Source organism: Equus caballus, chromosome 10 (assembly GCF_041296265.1).
Source record: "Equus caballus isolate H_3958 breed thoroughbred chromosome 10, TB-T2T, whole genome shotgun sequence".
NCBI lineage: Eukaryota > Metazoa > Chordata > Mammalia > Perissodactyla > Equidae > Equus > Equus caballus.
In genome coordinates, this window is record NC_091693.1 from 64112671 (window position 1) to 64130445 (window position 17775).

The window sequence follows — 17775 nt, forward strand, 5'->3', positions numbered from 1 at the left end:
AGTATTGAATGTTGAGATTCTTAAAATGGTATGTTTAGGATAAGGAGAATTTTCCTCTCATATTATAGCCATGGCTTTTTAGGCTCCAGATTATTTTCTCCTCTCACACTGTAATGAAGGCATTACAACATGAATTATAGGAGCCTTCCTTTTAATTATTTTGAACTGGGTTAATTGTAGTGACTCTGGGTAGCAGAACTTAATAGCACAGAAAGTTAGGTTGTAAAACGTATTTTGATCTTGATGTACATCTTTAATGTGCAGACGTGTGTTCCTGTCCTTAAGGTAGCTTGTTGGCTAACCTGGAGCATATTCCATTTACATTTTAAGATATACCTTGATGTCTGACTGTTCCTTGAGCTGATTAGTGAGAATTTCTTAAACGTATATTCCTGGCATACCATTAACTGATGGCATTTGTAAGCTCTCTATTTCTAATCATCTCACTGGTTTTAGAATTTAATCTTTAAGGAAGTGCTTATAAGTTAATTTTGCTTTTAAATTTAAGTCTTCTCATTTTATCCAGAAGGATAAGTTGTCTCACCCAAAGTCAGACTGCCTGTTCCCTCAAAAGTCTCCACAGGCCTAACCTTCTCTTTTTTTTTTTTGAGGAAGATTAGCCCTGAGCTAACTGCTGCCAATCCTCTTCTTTTTGCTGAGGAAGGCTGGCCCTGAGCTAACATCATGCCCATCTTCCTCTACTTTATGTGGGACGCCTACCACTGCATGGCTTTTGCCAAGCAGTGCCATGTCCACACCCAGGATCCAAACCGGCGAAGCCTGGGCCACCGAAACGGAATGTGTGCACTTAACCACTGCGCCACCGGGCCGGCCCCTAGGCCCAACCTTCTCTAAGGGCAGCGGGGCCATGCGGGAGAAGCACCCAATGTCCATGCTTCTCCACTTTGTGTTCTCATTATTAAGGTGGCCTCCAAAGGATGATTACTTTATCTTATTGATCTCATGATAATTCATTGACTCTTTGAATCATAAAGCTGGAAAGAAGCAACGGAGGTCACTGAGGCGAGTCTAACCTGACCCTTCCTGGGGAAGCAGAATAGTGGAGTGGTCGGGAGCATGGCATCTGAAACCAGAACACCTGGCTTCAAATGATGGCTCTGTCTCTTCCTAGCTGTGTGACTTCAGGCAAATCACTTAGCTTCTCTAGGCCTCAACTTCCTCATCTTAAAAGAGAATGTGTAGAACTATACATTAGGCCAGCCAGAGAAAGTGTTTCTTAAGTCCTTGGCAATCAGTCAATGTTAGTGGTTGTTATCTCTTCCATTTTATAAAGCATTAGACCAATGGTTTAGACATTTTTGTTTTTGCTTTTAGCTGTGGAGTCTGTTCTTCTAGGAAAGCTTGTATAGAAGTGATGTATAAAACAGAAGTAGGAGCGATTCTGGTTGAAAGGAGGGTGGCTGGCCCACAGCCCCATCCCTCAGTCTCTGCTGTCCCCAACTGCAGCCCTTGGAGAGAACTCCAAGGATTCCTTCAACCTTAACTTAGGGGGAGGGGGACCAACTCTGCTCTAAACTGTCTAGTTTTGTTTTTGTTTTTTATAGATAGAGAAGGTAGAGTCCAGAGAGTTAAAGTAACTTGACCAAGTTCACACAGATAATTGGTGTAAGAGCCAGGACCAGAGTCAGCTAATGCCAAACAGAGAACATTTTATTTCTCAGAAAGAAAACAGTGTGTACATCCAGAGACTTACAATTTCCATTAGGGGGCAATTGTACCCAAGAAATGTGAGAGAGACAGGGGAGACTCTCTTTGCACCCAAAATGGTGATAAAACCAATTGAGTAATTGATTAACAAATTATGGTACATCCATATGATGGACTTTTATGCAGACATTATGAAAACTTCTCAAATAAATGTTTTAGTATTGAAATATGTTAAAAATGTTAAATATAAGGTTAAGTAATCTTTTTTTAAAGGCAAGATAGCAAACTCTATGAACAGAATCTCAGTTCTACTAAAAATATTTCACTAGGCATACAAAAAGACTAGAAGTATACTAAAATGTTATCAGGGATACTGTTTGAGTGATGGGATTATGAGTGATTTTTTATTTTTATATTTTCCAAATGTCCTATAGTGTACACACTTATATAATCAGAGAAAAATTTTATGGGGAAAGGATGAAGGGAATAAAATATCCAAAGAGGTAAATAATAGATAAATATTTTTTATAATCTAGGCTTTTGAAATAATGTAAGAAAAAGTTATGATGGGGGCCAGCCCCATGGCATAGAGGTTAAGTTCAGCACACTCCACTTTGGTGTCCTGGGGTTTGCGGGTTTGGATCCCAGGTGTGGACTTACACTGCTGGTCAGCCATGCTATGGTGGTGACTCACATACAAAAAAAAAAAAAAAATAGAGGAAGATTGGCACAGATGTTAGCTCAGGGCTAATCTTCCTCAAGCAAAAAAAAAAAAAAGTTTATGATAAAATAAAAAATACACAATTGATGTTTGGGGCAATCATTTACATGTTTAAAGAATGGAAGTGCATTAAATATTCAAATTTGTTCTAATGTTCTTCAGGCCCTAAGATGTCTCCCAACTCAAATGCTAAGCACTAAGCTTACATACTGTATGTACTTGACAAGCTTGTTACCCTCCCACCTCTAGACTTTCTTAGCTACATGATTTTCTCATCCTTCGTACAGAAGCAAAACATCCATTAAAAATAGTTGATGGTGTATTTAGAATTGTTTAAAAATCGTTTCATAAAAAAACAATTGTTATATACCAGAAAGATGTTGGTTCTTCATAGTTCTATTTTAAATTGGTACATTCACTTTTTAAAAAACTAGGTCAATAACTTTATCTTATTGCTTTATTCTTGCAGCCCTGCCAAGCCCAAACATGTGGAACTAAATCTTAAAACCGCTAAGAATCTTGACAGTTTGGGAAATGAGCATAATCCATTTAGCCAGCCAGTTCATAAAGGAAACACTGCCTCTAAAATCTCCTTATTCGAAAACAAACGGGTGAACAGTAGCCCAAGACACGCTGACATTCGAGGCACCAGGAACACTGCTGCCTCTAATAAAACATTTGTTGGGAGAGCAAAGCTGAATTTAGCCAAAAAACCCAAGGAAATGGAGCAAGTTGAAAAGAAAGTCGTACCAAATAGTCACCAGAATGGGGTGCTGGTGAAGGAAACCTCTGCAGAAACCAAAGTTACTCTCCATGAAGAGGAGATCCTGCCGTCAACCGAGAGTCCCAGTGTAAGAGGAATGGAAGGCGAGCCCGCCGAGGGTCTGCCTCTTGGTTCTCAGCTTAGCCAAGATGATAAAGCTGATGTGCAAACAGATGCTGGCTGCCCTTCTGAACCAGTGGTTACTGCTCTGATTCCTGATAAGGACCACAAGCTCTTAGGAGAGGATCAGGCAAAGGCTGCCGACAGCCAAAGACTTGTACTTGAAAATATGACTGATACAGCACAAGACATCCCCGCCATTCTTGATACCAAAGATTCACCTCCAACAGCCACACCAAAGCTACAGGATACATTTTCTGACTCACAGCCCCCAGCTGAGTCATCTAATGGGGCTTCTCTTTCACTGCCTGCACCCATTCCTGTGGATGTTCCCAAAGATGCCTGTGCTCCAGCTCCCATAAGCAATTTTCCATGCACTGATCTAAAAGTGTCAGAAAACCATAATGGGAGTATTTTGCCTGTGTCTCATCAGAATAATGAGAAAACGCCCTACTCTGAACTTGCAGGAGAAGGAGGAGGAGGAGAATCAAGCCTTCCTTTGTCTACAGAGCACAGCCCAGAAACTGTGGGAAATGAATGTCCATCCAAGGTCCTTGTCCAGGATAAGCCCTTCGTGCTCCCTGTGGAGAGCACCCAGGATGTCAGCTCCCAGATCACCTCAGATGGCTCTGAAGTTAGAGAAGTGCAGTTGCCAAGTTGTCACAATAATGAACTTGAAGTGGTTTCCGTTGCAAGCTGTGCTCCCCAGAAAGAGGAAGAACCAGGCAATAAGAGCACAGCACCCACACACGTTAACTGCAAAGAGGAACATGTAGCCAAATCTGGCCCAGAAGTCATGCCGCCAGAATCCGAGAAAACTCTGCCTATCCAGGCTCAAGGTCAGGGCGACAGAAAACCCCTGAAGGCTGAATCCAGCCCCACCAACTCCCCCGGCAGCAGGAATCATTTAGAAACCCCTCAAAGACCAGATCAAAATGTTGTAAATGGCCAGGACAGCCCTGCCAGCCTTTTGAACATTTCTGCTGGTAGCGATGATAGTGTATTTGATTCTTCTTCTGATATGGAGAAATTCACTGAAATCATAAAAAAGATGGACAGCACAGTTTGTATGCCCCAGAAGAAAAAGAAGGCCAGGGTGCCCAACTCTCCTGCCCCTCACTTTGCTATGCCTCCTATTCACGAGGACAATTTAGAAAAGGTGTTTGACCCCAATGTATTTACCTTTGGTTTGGGGAAGAAAAAGGAAAGCCAGCCAGAAATGTCACCGGCTTTACAGTTGATGCAGAACCTTGACCCCAAATCCAAACTGAGGCCCAAACGTACGTCGGCTGAACAGAGTGTCCTCTTCAAGTCCTTGCATACTCACACGAATGGGAAAGATGAACCTCTGGCCACTCCAGAGGTAAATGACAAAGAGAGCAAGGATGTCACAAATGGTGGAGTTAAGAGATCTAGGCTAGAAAAAAGTGCACTTTTCTCAAGCATGTTATCTTCTTTACCACAAGACAAAATCTTTTCTCCCTCTGTAACATCAGTCAATACTATGACCACAGCGTTCAGCACTTCTCAGAGCAGTTCTCTTTCTCGGTCTTCCGTGTTAGAGCCTGTGGCCGAGGGTGCCCCGCCCTGTGGTTCAGACAAAGATCAGCCAAACCTTCCACCCAACAACTTAAAGGTCTTCAATTTCAACTCGTCAAATACATCTCATTCGGGTTTGAAAAGTCCAAGCTACATGGAAAAATACCTGCAAAAAGAGGAAACCAAAAAAGATCTGGATTCACGAAGTAACCTTCAGCTACCAGAAACTAAATTTTCTGAATTTTCAAAACTGAAGAACAATGATGATATGGAAAAGACTAATCACATTGAAAGTGTTCTTAAATCGAACTTGCCGACCTATGGAAACAATGACACAGACTTCATGGGTCTTTTCAAATCCAGCCTGTTTGACCCAAACATTTCTTTTTCTGGAATGTCATTATCAGATGCAACTGTAAGTAGCAACATATCATCACTTATTTGGGGTGTTTTAAAGTCAGAGGAGAAAGGCATGATGAGCAATTCATGTTATTCTTTTAAAAATGGTTATGCTCGTGTAAAATAGTTTTCACTCATCACATATTTGAAAACCTACTATGTGCAAGGGACTGTTAGGGCCCGAGAAAAAAGGTACTAAGATTCTGTTCTTGGGTCATTTGTAGTCTAGCAGGCAAAACAAGCTACACATATTTTAAAGTACTTGTGAATTTATATGTTGTTTTATGAAAGGTATAGATAAGGTGCCTTGAGAGTTCAGAGACAGACAAGATATGTTTTCTTACCTAGTTCTGCATAAAAATGCCCAAGGCTTGGGATGCTTAGAACTTTGAGGAATGGGGAAGCAGTTTCCTTTATTTGGAAAAGCCCCGCCAAGGAATCTTATTCCTTCTCTTGTGCTGTGAGATTTGCTCTTTTTTCCTCTAAGTAGCAATAAATGTTTATCTCATGCAGTTGAGAAAGTATTTTCTCTTAATTTGGAATTAGTGTTCATCAGGGAAATATTTTTCCCTGCAGAGCTGTTGGGGAGTAAAGAATTCTGGTCTCCATTGGATCTTTCCTTTAATATTGTGGAGAGGTCAGCAAAATGTGATTTGAGAAACAATTATGATTTCTCCATCTTCTTTTATCTGACTGCTAGAAGTTGTTTTCTTGACTTGGTTTTTAATGTGAATTTGTGCCTTTCTGTTACCAAGCTTGATACTCAAGTTGAGGGAGGACAATGAAAGAGGAAGGCAGAATATAAGCTTAGAGGTCAGCTCAGCTAAGCCCAGAAACAGGAGTAGGCCTCTCTATTCCTACTGACCACTCCATGAACCAGACTATCTGGCAGGTGTAAACCATCATCCAACATGGTTTATCCAGGCAGAAAATCTCTGCACCCTTCCTCATTTGTACAAAGCATTGCAGTGTGTTTTAATTCGTTGTATTGACTTTTGCTACAAGCCTGTCATAAGATGTCATTTTGGAAGCTCTTTCAAAATGTATAGTTGGGTTTCCAGTTGAGGCTCAGATCGCTCTTTTAAAAAGTTTTCAAACTTTTTGGTTTGAGGACACTTTTATATTTAAAAATCCTTGAGGACCCCAAAGAGCTTTTGTTCATATGGGTTATGCCTATTGGAATGTGTTATGTTAGAAATTAACACTGAGAAAATTTAAAACAATACACAAGTGCATATTCCCTTAGCCATCAGAGCAATAATATCATCACATGTCATGGACTCTCTGGAAAATTCCACTCTACACTTGTGAGAGAAGGACAGTGAAAAAGGCAAATAACCTCTTCTTATTGTGAAAATAGTTTTGACCTCATAGACTCCCTGAAAGGGTCTTGGAGACCCTTCATGGGCTTCTGGACCACGCTTTGAGAACCACTGCTGTATATAAACAAAATGGAATTGGCCTGTAGTACTCAGAAATCATAAGATTTTTAAGTATTTCTCTCAAGCACAAAATTTCCACTGGTCCGCTTCCCATTCATTACGGTCTTATTCTCTTTTTAATCATTCTTAGAGCGCTTCTCTTATTTGACAACAATGTGATGAGTCTGACAACAGCGTATACAATTTCCCAGTGGAATCCCTTGAAAAACCGAGCCAAGTGGAGTGAAAAGGAGAAACAAAGTGCTTTATACTTTCTTTAGGCCTTTTTATGATTATAAAAAATTTTTTTTTATTTTCTTTAGGTCTTGGACTTTGTTGACTATACTGCATTTTGTTTTAAATGTCAGGCTTTTTCTTCAGCTTATCTACTCGTAATGTGTGTATACAAATAAGTATATACCATTTTGGTTTCTAATAATGCTCCCCAAGGCCGTCTGTGGTCTTTCGGCATGTTCCAATCTGGTATGATTTAGGAGCCATCAGATCAAAGGCAGTTCTTGGAATAGGCATCCTGGTCACCATTAAAAGTAGTGATGTTTTACAGTATTTTTACATGGATAATTACTATTTTTATTATCTCATGCATTTCTGGTTTTACTGGTCTTGTCAGATGGTCTTGAAAATGGTTAGTCTTGGAGCCATATAAAAACGTATTTTGTCCATCAAAAAGGGAGTGATTAAATAAACCATTTGCAGTGTACATTCTGAAATATACCTTATGCACTTTTTTATTTAGACTAGTCATTGTTATGTGATGGTAGATGTTACTGTGAAAAAACATATTGATAGATTCAGATAAGATGTGTCCATGAACACATAAAATTGATTCAGTTCATTCTAGATAAGTGATTAATACATTCTAATTTCTCTATTTATTGAGATTATACTGAGATTGAATGATAATCTCTTAGTTGAGTTCTTGTTCTGTGAACTGATGTAAAACATATGTCTGACTCTTGGGCCCTGGAGTTTCTAGGTGGATAGAAATATCCCAGACATTTAAATGAGGAGAGATTGAAATGGCAAATTCAGTTAGAGGAAAAAAAGCTCTTAATAGTATAGACTCAAAGAGAGCTTTCATACATCTTTGGCATAGATCAAGCGGACATGTTTCAAAGTTGATAAATTCTGAGGCAATGCCATTTTAAAGGATCACGGAGGAGAAAAGAGGGCTGTTCCACAAGGGTAATTATTTGTTGTGTTTTTGTTCATCTTGTTACAGACACTCAGAGGAAGTGTCCAAAATAAAATCAATCCCCGACCTGGAAAGGTAAGATTATTTTCTGTTTCTAGTCTAGATCTTATTTGGTCTGGGAATCTGTGCTGACACGTGCCACCCCTCTCGTTTTCCCGCAGGTGGTGATATTTAGTGAACCCGAGGTCTCTGAGGCGTGCATCGAGGTTTTCAGTGACGTGCAGGATTGCAGCTCCTGGAGCCTCTCCCCCGTCATCCTCGTAAAAGTCGTCAGAGGATGGTAAGAATGGCGCTTTGAGCCCCTGACCTATAGGGTCTGTGTTTTACGCTTTTTAAATTACCTTCTTGGTGTTTACTACTTATTTAAAATTAAGCCCTTAGCAATGTGAAAGGCAGAAAATACTAGTCACAGTGAGTATTAAAAGGAATTTATATCTAAGAAATACGGTTTTCAATCATGTTTCTGATTATAGGAGTGACACATGTTTATGCTAGAAAAATCAGAAAAGTGCAGCAGTACAGGTTTCTTTTTCCCATATATCTCCACATAACATGGGTTTGGACTAACGACTACCAGAGTCCGTAGTATGCTTTTGGTTTATGAATTTTCAGTGAGGTTGGTAAGAATTGCACTAGAAATGTTGATAGGCCATGCGCTAGTCATGTGGATAGAATTTTAAAACTTCTGTAAGAAAAAACATCTTTGCTAAATTTTTTATGACAGTTCAGTGAAGGACTAACCTAAAATTTATTTTCCAACTTTTCGACAACAGATGGTTTTGAGTAAGTAAAGAAACTGGTGAAAAAATTATTCTACCAGCTTAATTGCTTCGAGGAAATACACAGGAAGTTGAATAAAGAAAAGCAGTTGTAAAAAAATCACTTACCGGGCATAAATACTTTGTTACCTATTTATAAACTTGCTTGAAAGAAAGAGGGTAGGACTGTAGACATTTAAGGTTTAAAAAATTAGTAAGCTTTGCTTTTCTTCTCAATTTGATCAATATGCGGCATCTTGTTAGGTTTTAGATATTTTAATATACTTTTCTATATACTCAACATATTCATTAGAAAAATAGAATTAGCTTTTGTTCTTAAATTTGAAGACTGAAATTACACCAAAAACAAGCTTTGTGTAACAGTTTTGTTTTTAATAGAATAGTGCTTCTTTCTTTTGCAACTTTTGTTGGCATCTCTCTTGAAAGCATAAGCGCTTACGAGCAGCACTGTATATATTGACATGAGGTTTTTATTTAGTGTTTGATGTTGTTGGGAAGGATATTTTAAAAATGCCTTCTGGGTGACTAAAGTTAACAATGCTGTATTGTATATTTCAAAGTCGCTTAAGAGGATACGTCTTGAAAGTTCTCATCATAAGAAAAAAATTTGTAACTATGTGAGGTGATGGATGTCAACTAAACGTGTTGTGGTGATCATTTCACAATATATACAAGTATCAAATCATCCTGTTGTACACCTAAAACTAATACAATGTTATGTGTCAATTGTATCTCAATAAAACTGGAAAAACATGCTTTCCAGTAACACGAGTATCATCCTTTGTATCAATACATCCATTGATGTGGCTCTAATATGCAAGTTAAACTCCTCCTAAGAGAAGTGTTTTCTATACATATAAGAAAAAAAATTACAGAAAAGTCCATTTATCTGATGTATTAACCATTTTCAAGTCTTCACTAACTGGCAGTTCCATAAAACATTAGTAGCTCTATAACACTCATATTGATAGCCAAAAGTTCTTTAAGATCCTGCTAGAGTTCTTCAACTATCAGAGGCTTAATTATGCCCAGTAAAATTTTAGTTTTAGGGGGAGTTTATACTATTTTAATTGCTAGAGAATTGGTCACTAATCTATAATATATATAGTGGCTTTGAGCCAGAATTTTTGAGTAATCAAAACTTTTCTCACTAAGACTGGCTAATAGTTTTGCTGTGTTTTATTCTTAGTTGGATTTTATATGAGAAACCAAATTTTGAAGGGCATTCCATCCCGTTAGAAGAAGGAGAATTGGAACTCTCTGGTCTGTGGGGTATAGAGGATGTTTTGGAAGGAAACGACAAGGCAGAGTCTGCTCAGCCTGTGGTGATCGGTTCCATCAGACATGTGGTCCAGGTAGGTTTAAAACTAGTACACTTTTAATAAGGGAAAATTTAATTTATTCAGCAAATATTTACTGAATGCCAGGAATGATTCTTTTTGGAGAAACGTTCATTTTATGAAATAAGTGATTGGGAAAAATATTTGGTGCTTTATGGTTGTATTTTCTATACTTTAATTGTATATGTACACTTTAAAAGAATTAGAAAATAAACATTCTAATTGGTTGGCCATTTTTTTCCCAATATATCCTAAAGGTAAATTTCTCACTCCTGGCCCCCATTCCCATCTCCAAATATATTTTACTTAATATTAAACTTGGTTTTGATGAGTTCTGTATGAACAGATTTTTCTTTTACTTAGTTTTCTGGTTGCTGTGTGAGTTCTCATTACCTTGAGTGGCTAACACGAGTTTTATTTTGGAAAAATAAATAATCCAAAAATAATTTAGTTGGTAGTTCAACTCTGAGGTTTCATATGGGTTTAAAAAAATTAGGTATTTGAAGCCACTTTATGGATTGGGGAAAATTTCTTGGTTCCTTATTTATTGACGAGGAAGTTGTATCAGTGTTTCTTTGTGGCTCTTGGGATTTGATGATTCTTTACCTTTTAAAAATGTAGAAGCTACCTTCCAAGTGGAAAATTAAAACCCCTAATAGAGATGGACGTTGGGGTGCAACAGGGAGAAAAGGAGTGTTCTAAAATGGGAATGAGTAAGAACGAGGAGCAAGTTTTGGCAGAGGAAAATGACACCTGTTTCCTAGGTCAACATTTTTGAATAACTTAGATGATAATTGGTATTCTAAATGATTTATCTCTTAGTAGTTTTTAAGTACATAATGTGATAAACCTTATCTAAGACATGAATAACCCCATTTAAAAATGTCGTGGTTAGTGGAATAATTTACCTGCAGTTTTTATTTACTGCCCACATAATATTGGTAATAAAGCAATGTTTAAAAATATCATCCTTCAAATCCCACCTATGATGAAGTACCCTCCCGTCATTTTGCTGAATTCTCTACTCTTCCTTGGCCATATTCTAATCTGCTTTTTCTGTATTTGTAATCATGATACCGATATAATGTTTTCCTTTTTTTTGCTTAAAACTGTGGTTCTCAATCCTTTTTCTCTCTCCATACCATTTTCCTGAAGATCACACTCCCATATTGATAACGTCTGCTAATGATCTGCACCTGGAGGTGGGACCAGAATCTTATGGGGTGGGGATTCAGGTGCATCCAGGAAGTGGGGTATGGGACATGAAGCACACTGGGAAAGAGGCCTCCCGTTCTTCCTGATAATGGCAGACCTAAAGCACTTAATGCTTTCACGATATTACACGGTTCGGGGTTTAACTGCGCAGCCTATTCCATTGATGTGACATGCTGTTGTTTATTTTACCTTTCTTTCTGTGGAACTTCAGGTGGTTTCTAGTTTTTTACTACTCTTTTAAATAATGCTGCACGGACATTTTTGTGAATTTAATAATTTATAATTTTCTGACTTACTTGCCTGGGGTCAATTTTTCTGAATGGTGTCATGTTAAAGGGTAGGAACACTTTTATGGCTCCTGATACATTATGAATGATGTTTTTGTTTTTACAGATGTGTTTATGGTTTCTTGAGACTTGAACATAAGTCACAACATATTCGAGGGGGTCACCTTTTTCGTTCATTAAATTTGTTCCCTTTGACACTGTTTGGAAGAGCCTCCCTTGAACTGACCCAGTGTTATCGTTCCTTCTGTGCCTCAGGTCACCTAGCTCAGCAGCGTAGAAGGGGCTCAGTCAACTTTCCCTTAGCACTCAGGCACTCAGTCACAAGTCTTTGGAGGAGCGTTTGAGGGACCATGGACATGCAGGGCGTGGGACAGCGACCAAAGCGTGGAGATCTGTCAATCACCGTAAACGTGTGCCTTTGCCTTTACAACTTAGACGAAACCACCATCCTAGAGGTTTAGTCGTAGTCAAGGCGAGTTACCACAGGGGACTGTGGGCACAAAACAGCAGCGGAGGAAGGCGCCAAGCACAGCCCCTCTGTAGACCGAGTCTCTGGACTGGATGGTCACAGGAGAGCAAAGGAACTGACACTCCTGTCACCAAGGAAAGCCGAGCAGTTTTTTTCAGTGAGGGTGAGAGAAATAACTATGCTCCAGAATTCTAATCAAATACATTTCTGGTGCTCTTTGCTTGAATGTAACACTGAGATGTGTGACTAAAGCAATGTGTCTGCCCCCCCAAAGACCACATATTATTAAGTCATGGGTGAAAACAGGAGAAGGATAAAATGGCAGGTGCTCTATGAAATGTATGGTTGTATTTAAAGCTTATTTTAACTATTTGAAGAAGAGAACCAGGAGCTTGCTGTAGAGTTAAATACATGGTGTAATGATTATTATATACGTACATATGTTGTTGCTGCTGTTTTTCAGGATTATAGAGTTAGTCAAATTGACTTATTTACTGAACCAGAAGGGCTAGGACTCCTAAATTCCTACTTTGATGATACTGAAGAAATGCAGGGGTTTGGTATAATGCAGAAGACTTGTTCCATTAAAGTCCACTGGGGCACGTAAGTATTTTATTTCCAATACAATTTTAATGAAGCTTTTTTGAGCACAGTACTGGAAAGAGGACTTAAGATGTTCCATCTCTGACTGGTTGTCCTGTTAAGTAATTATTGACTAAAAGGTTTTTATAAAAATAAGGTACATAAAATTCTGATCTTTTTTGTATCTATGTTACTGTGATTCAGCTCTCTTATAAACAATAACAATTTCTTGAAGGAAGTGCAGGGAAAAAATGCAGATTTGATGTAGAGATTTCCTTATCACAGAGGAACCTGAGTCATTCAAAGCTGAGTAACAGATTATAACTTCAGGGTAATTCAAAGGAAGTAATTCAAGGCATGTGCCCCTGATATTTCAGGTGGGATGGAGGCCAGCACACATGCTGCTTCCTTTAACATTTTCACACAATGCTGTCCAGAACCCCTAGGAGATTGGTTTCACAAATCACAGGAAACTGCGGGAGTATTTTGAAGGAAATGGGAGTATCTCAGATAGGGGAGAAATTAGGATGGAAAGTACAGGCTGCAAAACTGAAGATCGAGGTCTCCGAAGTAGAATGCACAGCCTGAGGCTGGATGTGCAAGACGACCGCGGAGATGCAGGGAAAAAAACACTGAAGCGTCTTTATATTTTATTTTAAATCTCTTCCTTTTAAGATTTTATTTTGGTGTATGTTTTCTAATAAATTCATACTATTATTCAGTGATTATATATGTAGTTTATAAATATTCATATATTCAGAGACTGCTCAAAAGTTTTTATTAATGGTTTACGCATGACACATTACACATTATACATGTGTAATGTGTCAGATGGTAAATACAACAGAAACGTAAATTAAAGAGAGGGACAGTGGGAGTGCTGTTTTAGAGAGTGGTCAGGAAAGTCTCTGGTGACATTCAAGCAGAGACTTGTTCAGGAAGTGAGAGAGTCAGCCCTGGGGATAGCTCATGGAGGAGGGGCAGGGGGAGTGTCCCAGGCAGGAAGTATAGTGGTTGCAAAACCCTGTGAGCATGTTTGGGCAATAGGTAGGAGGTCAAGGTAGCTGGAGTAGAGTGAGCTAGGAGGGCAGAGATGGGAGAGAGGGCTCATGTCAGACCTTTTAGGAGTTGGAAGGGGTTTTAGATTACTTGAAGTGGCATGGGAAATTATTGGAGGATCACTCTAGGGCTATGTAGAAAACAGACTGTAATGAGCCAGCCCTGATTGCCTAGTGGTTAAAGTTCGGTGCTCAGCACTTTAACGGCCTGGGTTCACTTCCCCGGGCGTGGAACCACACCAACCCTCTGTCAATCACCATGCTGTGGTGGCAGCTCCCAGAGAAGGACTAGAAGGACTTACAACTAGGATATACAACCATATACTGGGGCTTTGGGGAGGGGAAAATAAAGAGGAAGATTGGCAACACATGTTAGCTCAGGGTGAATCTTTTCATGCAAAACAAACAAAGGAAAAATTTAAAAAGAAAACAGACTGTAAGGAGGTAAGGGTGGAAGCAAAGAAACCAGTTAGGAGGCAATTGCAATTATAGAGGCAAGAGGTTTTGGTGGCTTAGTGGGATAGTAATGGTGGAAAATGGTCAGATTCTGGATACATTTTGAAGGTAGAACCAACAACATTTGCTGACAGGTTGTATGAGGGGCTGAGAAATGTCCAGGGTTTGGGACTCCAGCATTTATTGGGATGGAGAAAACCTTGGGGGAGCAGGTTAAGAGGGAGAGTAAAATCTCACCTGCACATTCAAGTAACGGGTCGGGAAGGTGACGGGATACGTGAGACCAGAGTTCAGTCGTGAGGGTGGAGGTGGAAACTTAGGAGTCACCTGCCTGGAGAAGGTGTTGAACCCACGTGCTGGATGAGATCTCAAAGGGAGTGAGAGTCCAGAGCAAAGGAGCCGTCTGAGTCTCGGACACTTTTAGACTTGGCGACTGGGAAGAAAAGGAGGAATCTTTTCAAAAGGAAATGTCATCATCTCTCAGTGCCTTTAATTTTGTCACATCAGAGAAATCAATGTATCTTTTTCCTTGAAGTTGAGAAATATCACTTTCCTAAGGAAAGAATGAAAATAGGTGTCTGCCATAATATTTTTTTAAAGATTTTTTTAAAGATTGGCACCTGAGCTAACAACTGTTGCCAATCTTCTTTTTTTTTTCCCTGCTTTTTCTCCCCAATTCCCCCAAGTACGTAGTTGTATATTTTAGTTGTGGGTCCTTCCTAGTTGTGGTATGTGGGACACCGCCTCAACGTGGCCTAATGAGCAGTGCCATATCCACGCCCAGGATTCTAACTGGCGAAACCCTGAGCCGCCAAAGCGGAGCCCGAGAACTTAACCAGTTGGCCACGGGGCCGGCCCCCTACCATAATATTTTAATCTCACTGTCTGCAAGGTTTCATGACTCAGGCTTGGAATTGAACCATAATGAGCTACACTTATATAATGTTTCTTATCTTTGCAGGAAGTTTAACTTTGTCTCATAGGTGATAGTTATAAACTGGTTATAGCTTACAATTTATGATGGGCTGGCCTGGCAATGGACTTTTTTTTTCCTGGCTCTTCATTTCTGTTGCCGTCAGGATGAAAGCAAGCTGCCTTGGATGTTACTTCAAAGTTGGGGCTCATTGAACTTGGTTGGTCAGCTTTGGGACCAGGTCTTTAGGACTTTTACACATCTCCAAGGGGAGTCTTGATGGGTGGGGAGAATTCCGCTGATGACAAGCACCCGAGCTCGTTTTGCTTCTGCTCGTGCACCAGGCCCCTGGGCTGGGGTAAGAGAAGTCTTTGCTGTGTAGGGCACAATTTTAGGTTCATTAGGAGATTTATTCCAGAGCCTGACACTCTGGATTAGGCTCTTGTACACATACACAAAATAAGGGCATTACCCATCAAATTCTTATTTGGGAAATGAGTAATTTCCAACTAAATTTGCTGTTCAGATTCCATTGAATGTAATTTGCTTTTACATCTTTGTTTTAAGTAGCTAGCTAATGCCAGCATCCTCAAAGAGGTGAGGGAACATCTTTTTTCTTTTTCTTTGTATATTGCTAATAAACAAAAACAAGGAATTTTAGAACCTCAAAGGGAACATAAAGAGCATCTGTTCCAACACCATCATTTAACCAAGGACGACAGGCTTTGGTCACTTGCTCAAGTTGGATTCGTTGCCAGCAGAACAGGTGCTAACATGCAGAGGTACTGAAGTCAAGGGAGGGTTTTTAATAGCCAAATATTCTTTGATCAATTTTATTATGAAATATTTGATATATACAGAATATGTATATATAAATATGAATTATGAAGCCTGGTCGTAAAACAAACCCCCGTACCCACCACCCAACTTACGACCTCAGCATTACCAGCACTGCTACAGCACCCCATGTAGCCCACCCTGGTCCCAGCCCCCTGACTCCTCCACACTTGTGACCCCTCTCTGGAGTCGTGTGTTTTTCTCATTCCCTTATTTTATAGTTAAGCCCTATAGTATCTATCCCTGTAATATTTCAGTTATGCTTGTTTTTGAACTTTATAAAATGTTATCAAACTTCTCTGTGGCTTGCTCCTTTTTCTCTATGTTGTTTCTAAGATTACCCATATTAGCGAGTATTTGTTGTTAGTGCCGTGGAGTTGATTCCGACTCCTAGCGAGCCTGTGTACAGCAGAGTGGAACCCTGCTCGGTCTTTTTGTGTCATCCTCTCACCTTCCGGTGTTCCACTGCTAGTCACAGGGTTTTTACGGCCAATTTTTTCAGAGGTGGGTGGCCAAATCCTTCTTTCAAGTCTGTCTTAAGTCTGGAAGCTCTGCTGAAACCTGTCCGCCATGGGTGGTCCTGCTGGTATTTAAATTACCAGTGGTGTAGCTTTCAGAATCACAGCCACACACAACTGCCACAGTATGACAACCGACAGATGGGTGGTGTGGTTCACTGACCGGGAAATGAACCCGGGTTGTGGCAGTGAGAGCAACAAATCTTAACCACTAGACCACCAGGGCTGGCTATTGATGAGTGTATCTGTATTTTAATCATTTTCCATTGCTATATAATATTGACTGTGTATATCTTCTTATGGCATATACCATATCAGAGCCCAGCTTTTTATTATGAAAGTGTTCAGACAACAAAAGTAGACTAGTTCATTGAATACCCATATAACACCCATATACCCTCCACTTAGGTTCAATAATTGTTAACATTTTGCCATAATTGCTTTATCTTTTTTTCTGAGCACTTGAAAGTAAGTTGCAGATAACATGACCCTTCATTCCTATGTACTTAAGCCTGAATCTCTTTATAATGACATTCTCCTATGTAATTGTCATCATCATACCTAAGAAAATTAACAATACATCCATAATAATATCTAATCCATAGCCCAAATTTTCCCAATTATCTCAGGAATGACTTTTATGGATTTTTTCTAATCAGGATCCAGTCAAGGTTCATATAAATATATTTGGTTGTTCCGTCTCTTTAAGTCTCTTTTAATTTCTACAGGACCCCCCCTCCCCGCCCCCATCTTTGTTTCCCATGCCACTGACTTTTTGAAGAATTTAGGCCAGATGTCTTAGAGAATGTGCCACATTCTGGATTTGTCTCGGTGTTTCCTCATGACATTATTTAACCTGTTCCTGTATCGCCTGAATAACCTCAAAGTTGGCACATTCACATTTAATCTTCTGAATATCCACTTGGTTTCTATAAATAGCCAACATTCATGTGCAGCCATGTCTGGAGAATAAGACTGAGGATCCAGCTGGAAATTCTCTTTTTGGTTTAAGAACAAGTAAACAAGATAAGACCGATTTTTCTTGTGTGACTCAGAGTATTTCTAAAAGATAATTACACAGATGTTTTTTAATAAATATATAGACGGCCATTGTTATGACTTCAGCAGTATTCATTTGAATGTGCACATTTGTTATGTTTGCTTTTTTAAAAAGCTCCCACTTTATAGTCGTGCTGTTTATTCATACTATAGGCAAAAGCCCATTACCTCAGTCCATAGGAAAATAAAAGAGTGCTTTCAGAACCTGAAATAACACTGCCTGAGGATAGTTTCCCCCTCTCCTAATGGCCTTGTGAATAATGTACCTTGATGAAATAGAATCTAGGAAAAAAGAATCAGGCTCTGTATATGAGTCTTCCAATTCCAAAGTCCAGCTGCATTCATAGATGTCTGAGCTCCCAGCAGGCCCTTAGCGCCCACTCCCTGAGGAAGTGCCCTCACTTCAGCAGCCTTT

The 17775-nt window shown here is 39.5% G+C and overlaps 2 protein-coding genes across 3 annotated transcripts in view; one reads left to right on the forward strand and one right to left on the reverse strand.

Moving 5' to 3' along the window:
• Positions 1-17775, forward strand: part of CRYBG1 (crystallin beta-gamma domain containing 1) — a 190718-nt gene that overhangs the window by 142038 nt on the left and 30905 nt on the right. For both annotated transcript variants that reach the window (XM_023650869.2, XM_070223624.1), the window contains 5 exons: positions 2859-5226; positions 7875-7922; positions 8009-8127; positions 9816-9981; positions 12401-12540. In XM_023650869.2, the coding sequence (XP_023506637.1) occupies positions 2859-5226; positions 7875-7922; positions 8009-8127; positions 9816-9981; positions 12401-12540 (2841 nt within the window). The remainder of the gene's footprint in view (positions 1-2858; positions 5227-7874; positions 7923-8008; positions 8128-9815; positions 9982-12400; positions 12541-17775) is intronic.
• RTN4IP1 (reticulon 4 interacting protein 1) overlaps positions 1-17775 on the reverse strand; it is a 150368-nt gene that overhangs the window by 1633 nt on the left and 130960 nt on the right. The gene's annotated exons all lie outside the window — the stretch shown is intronic.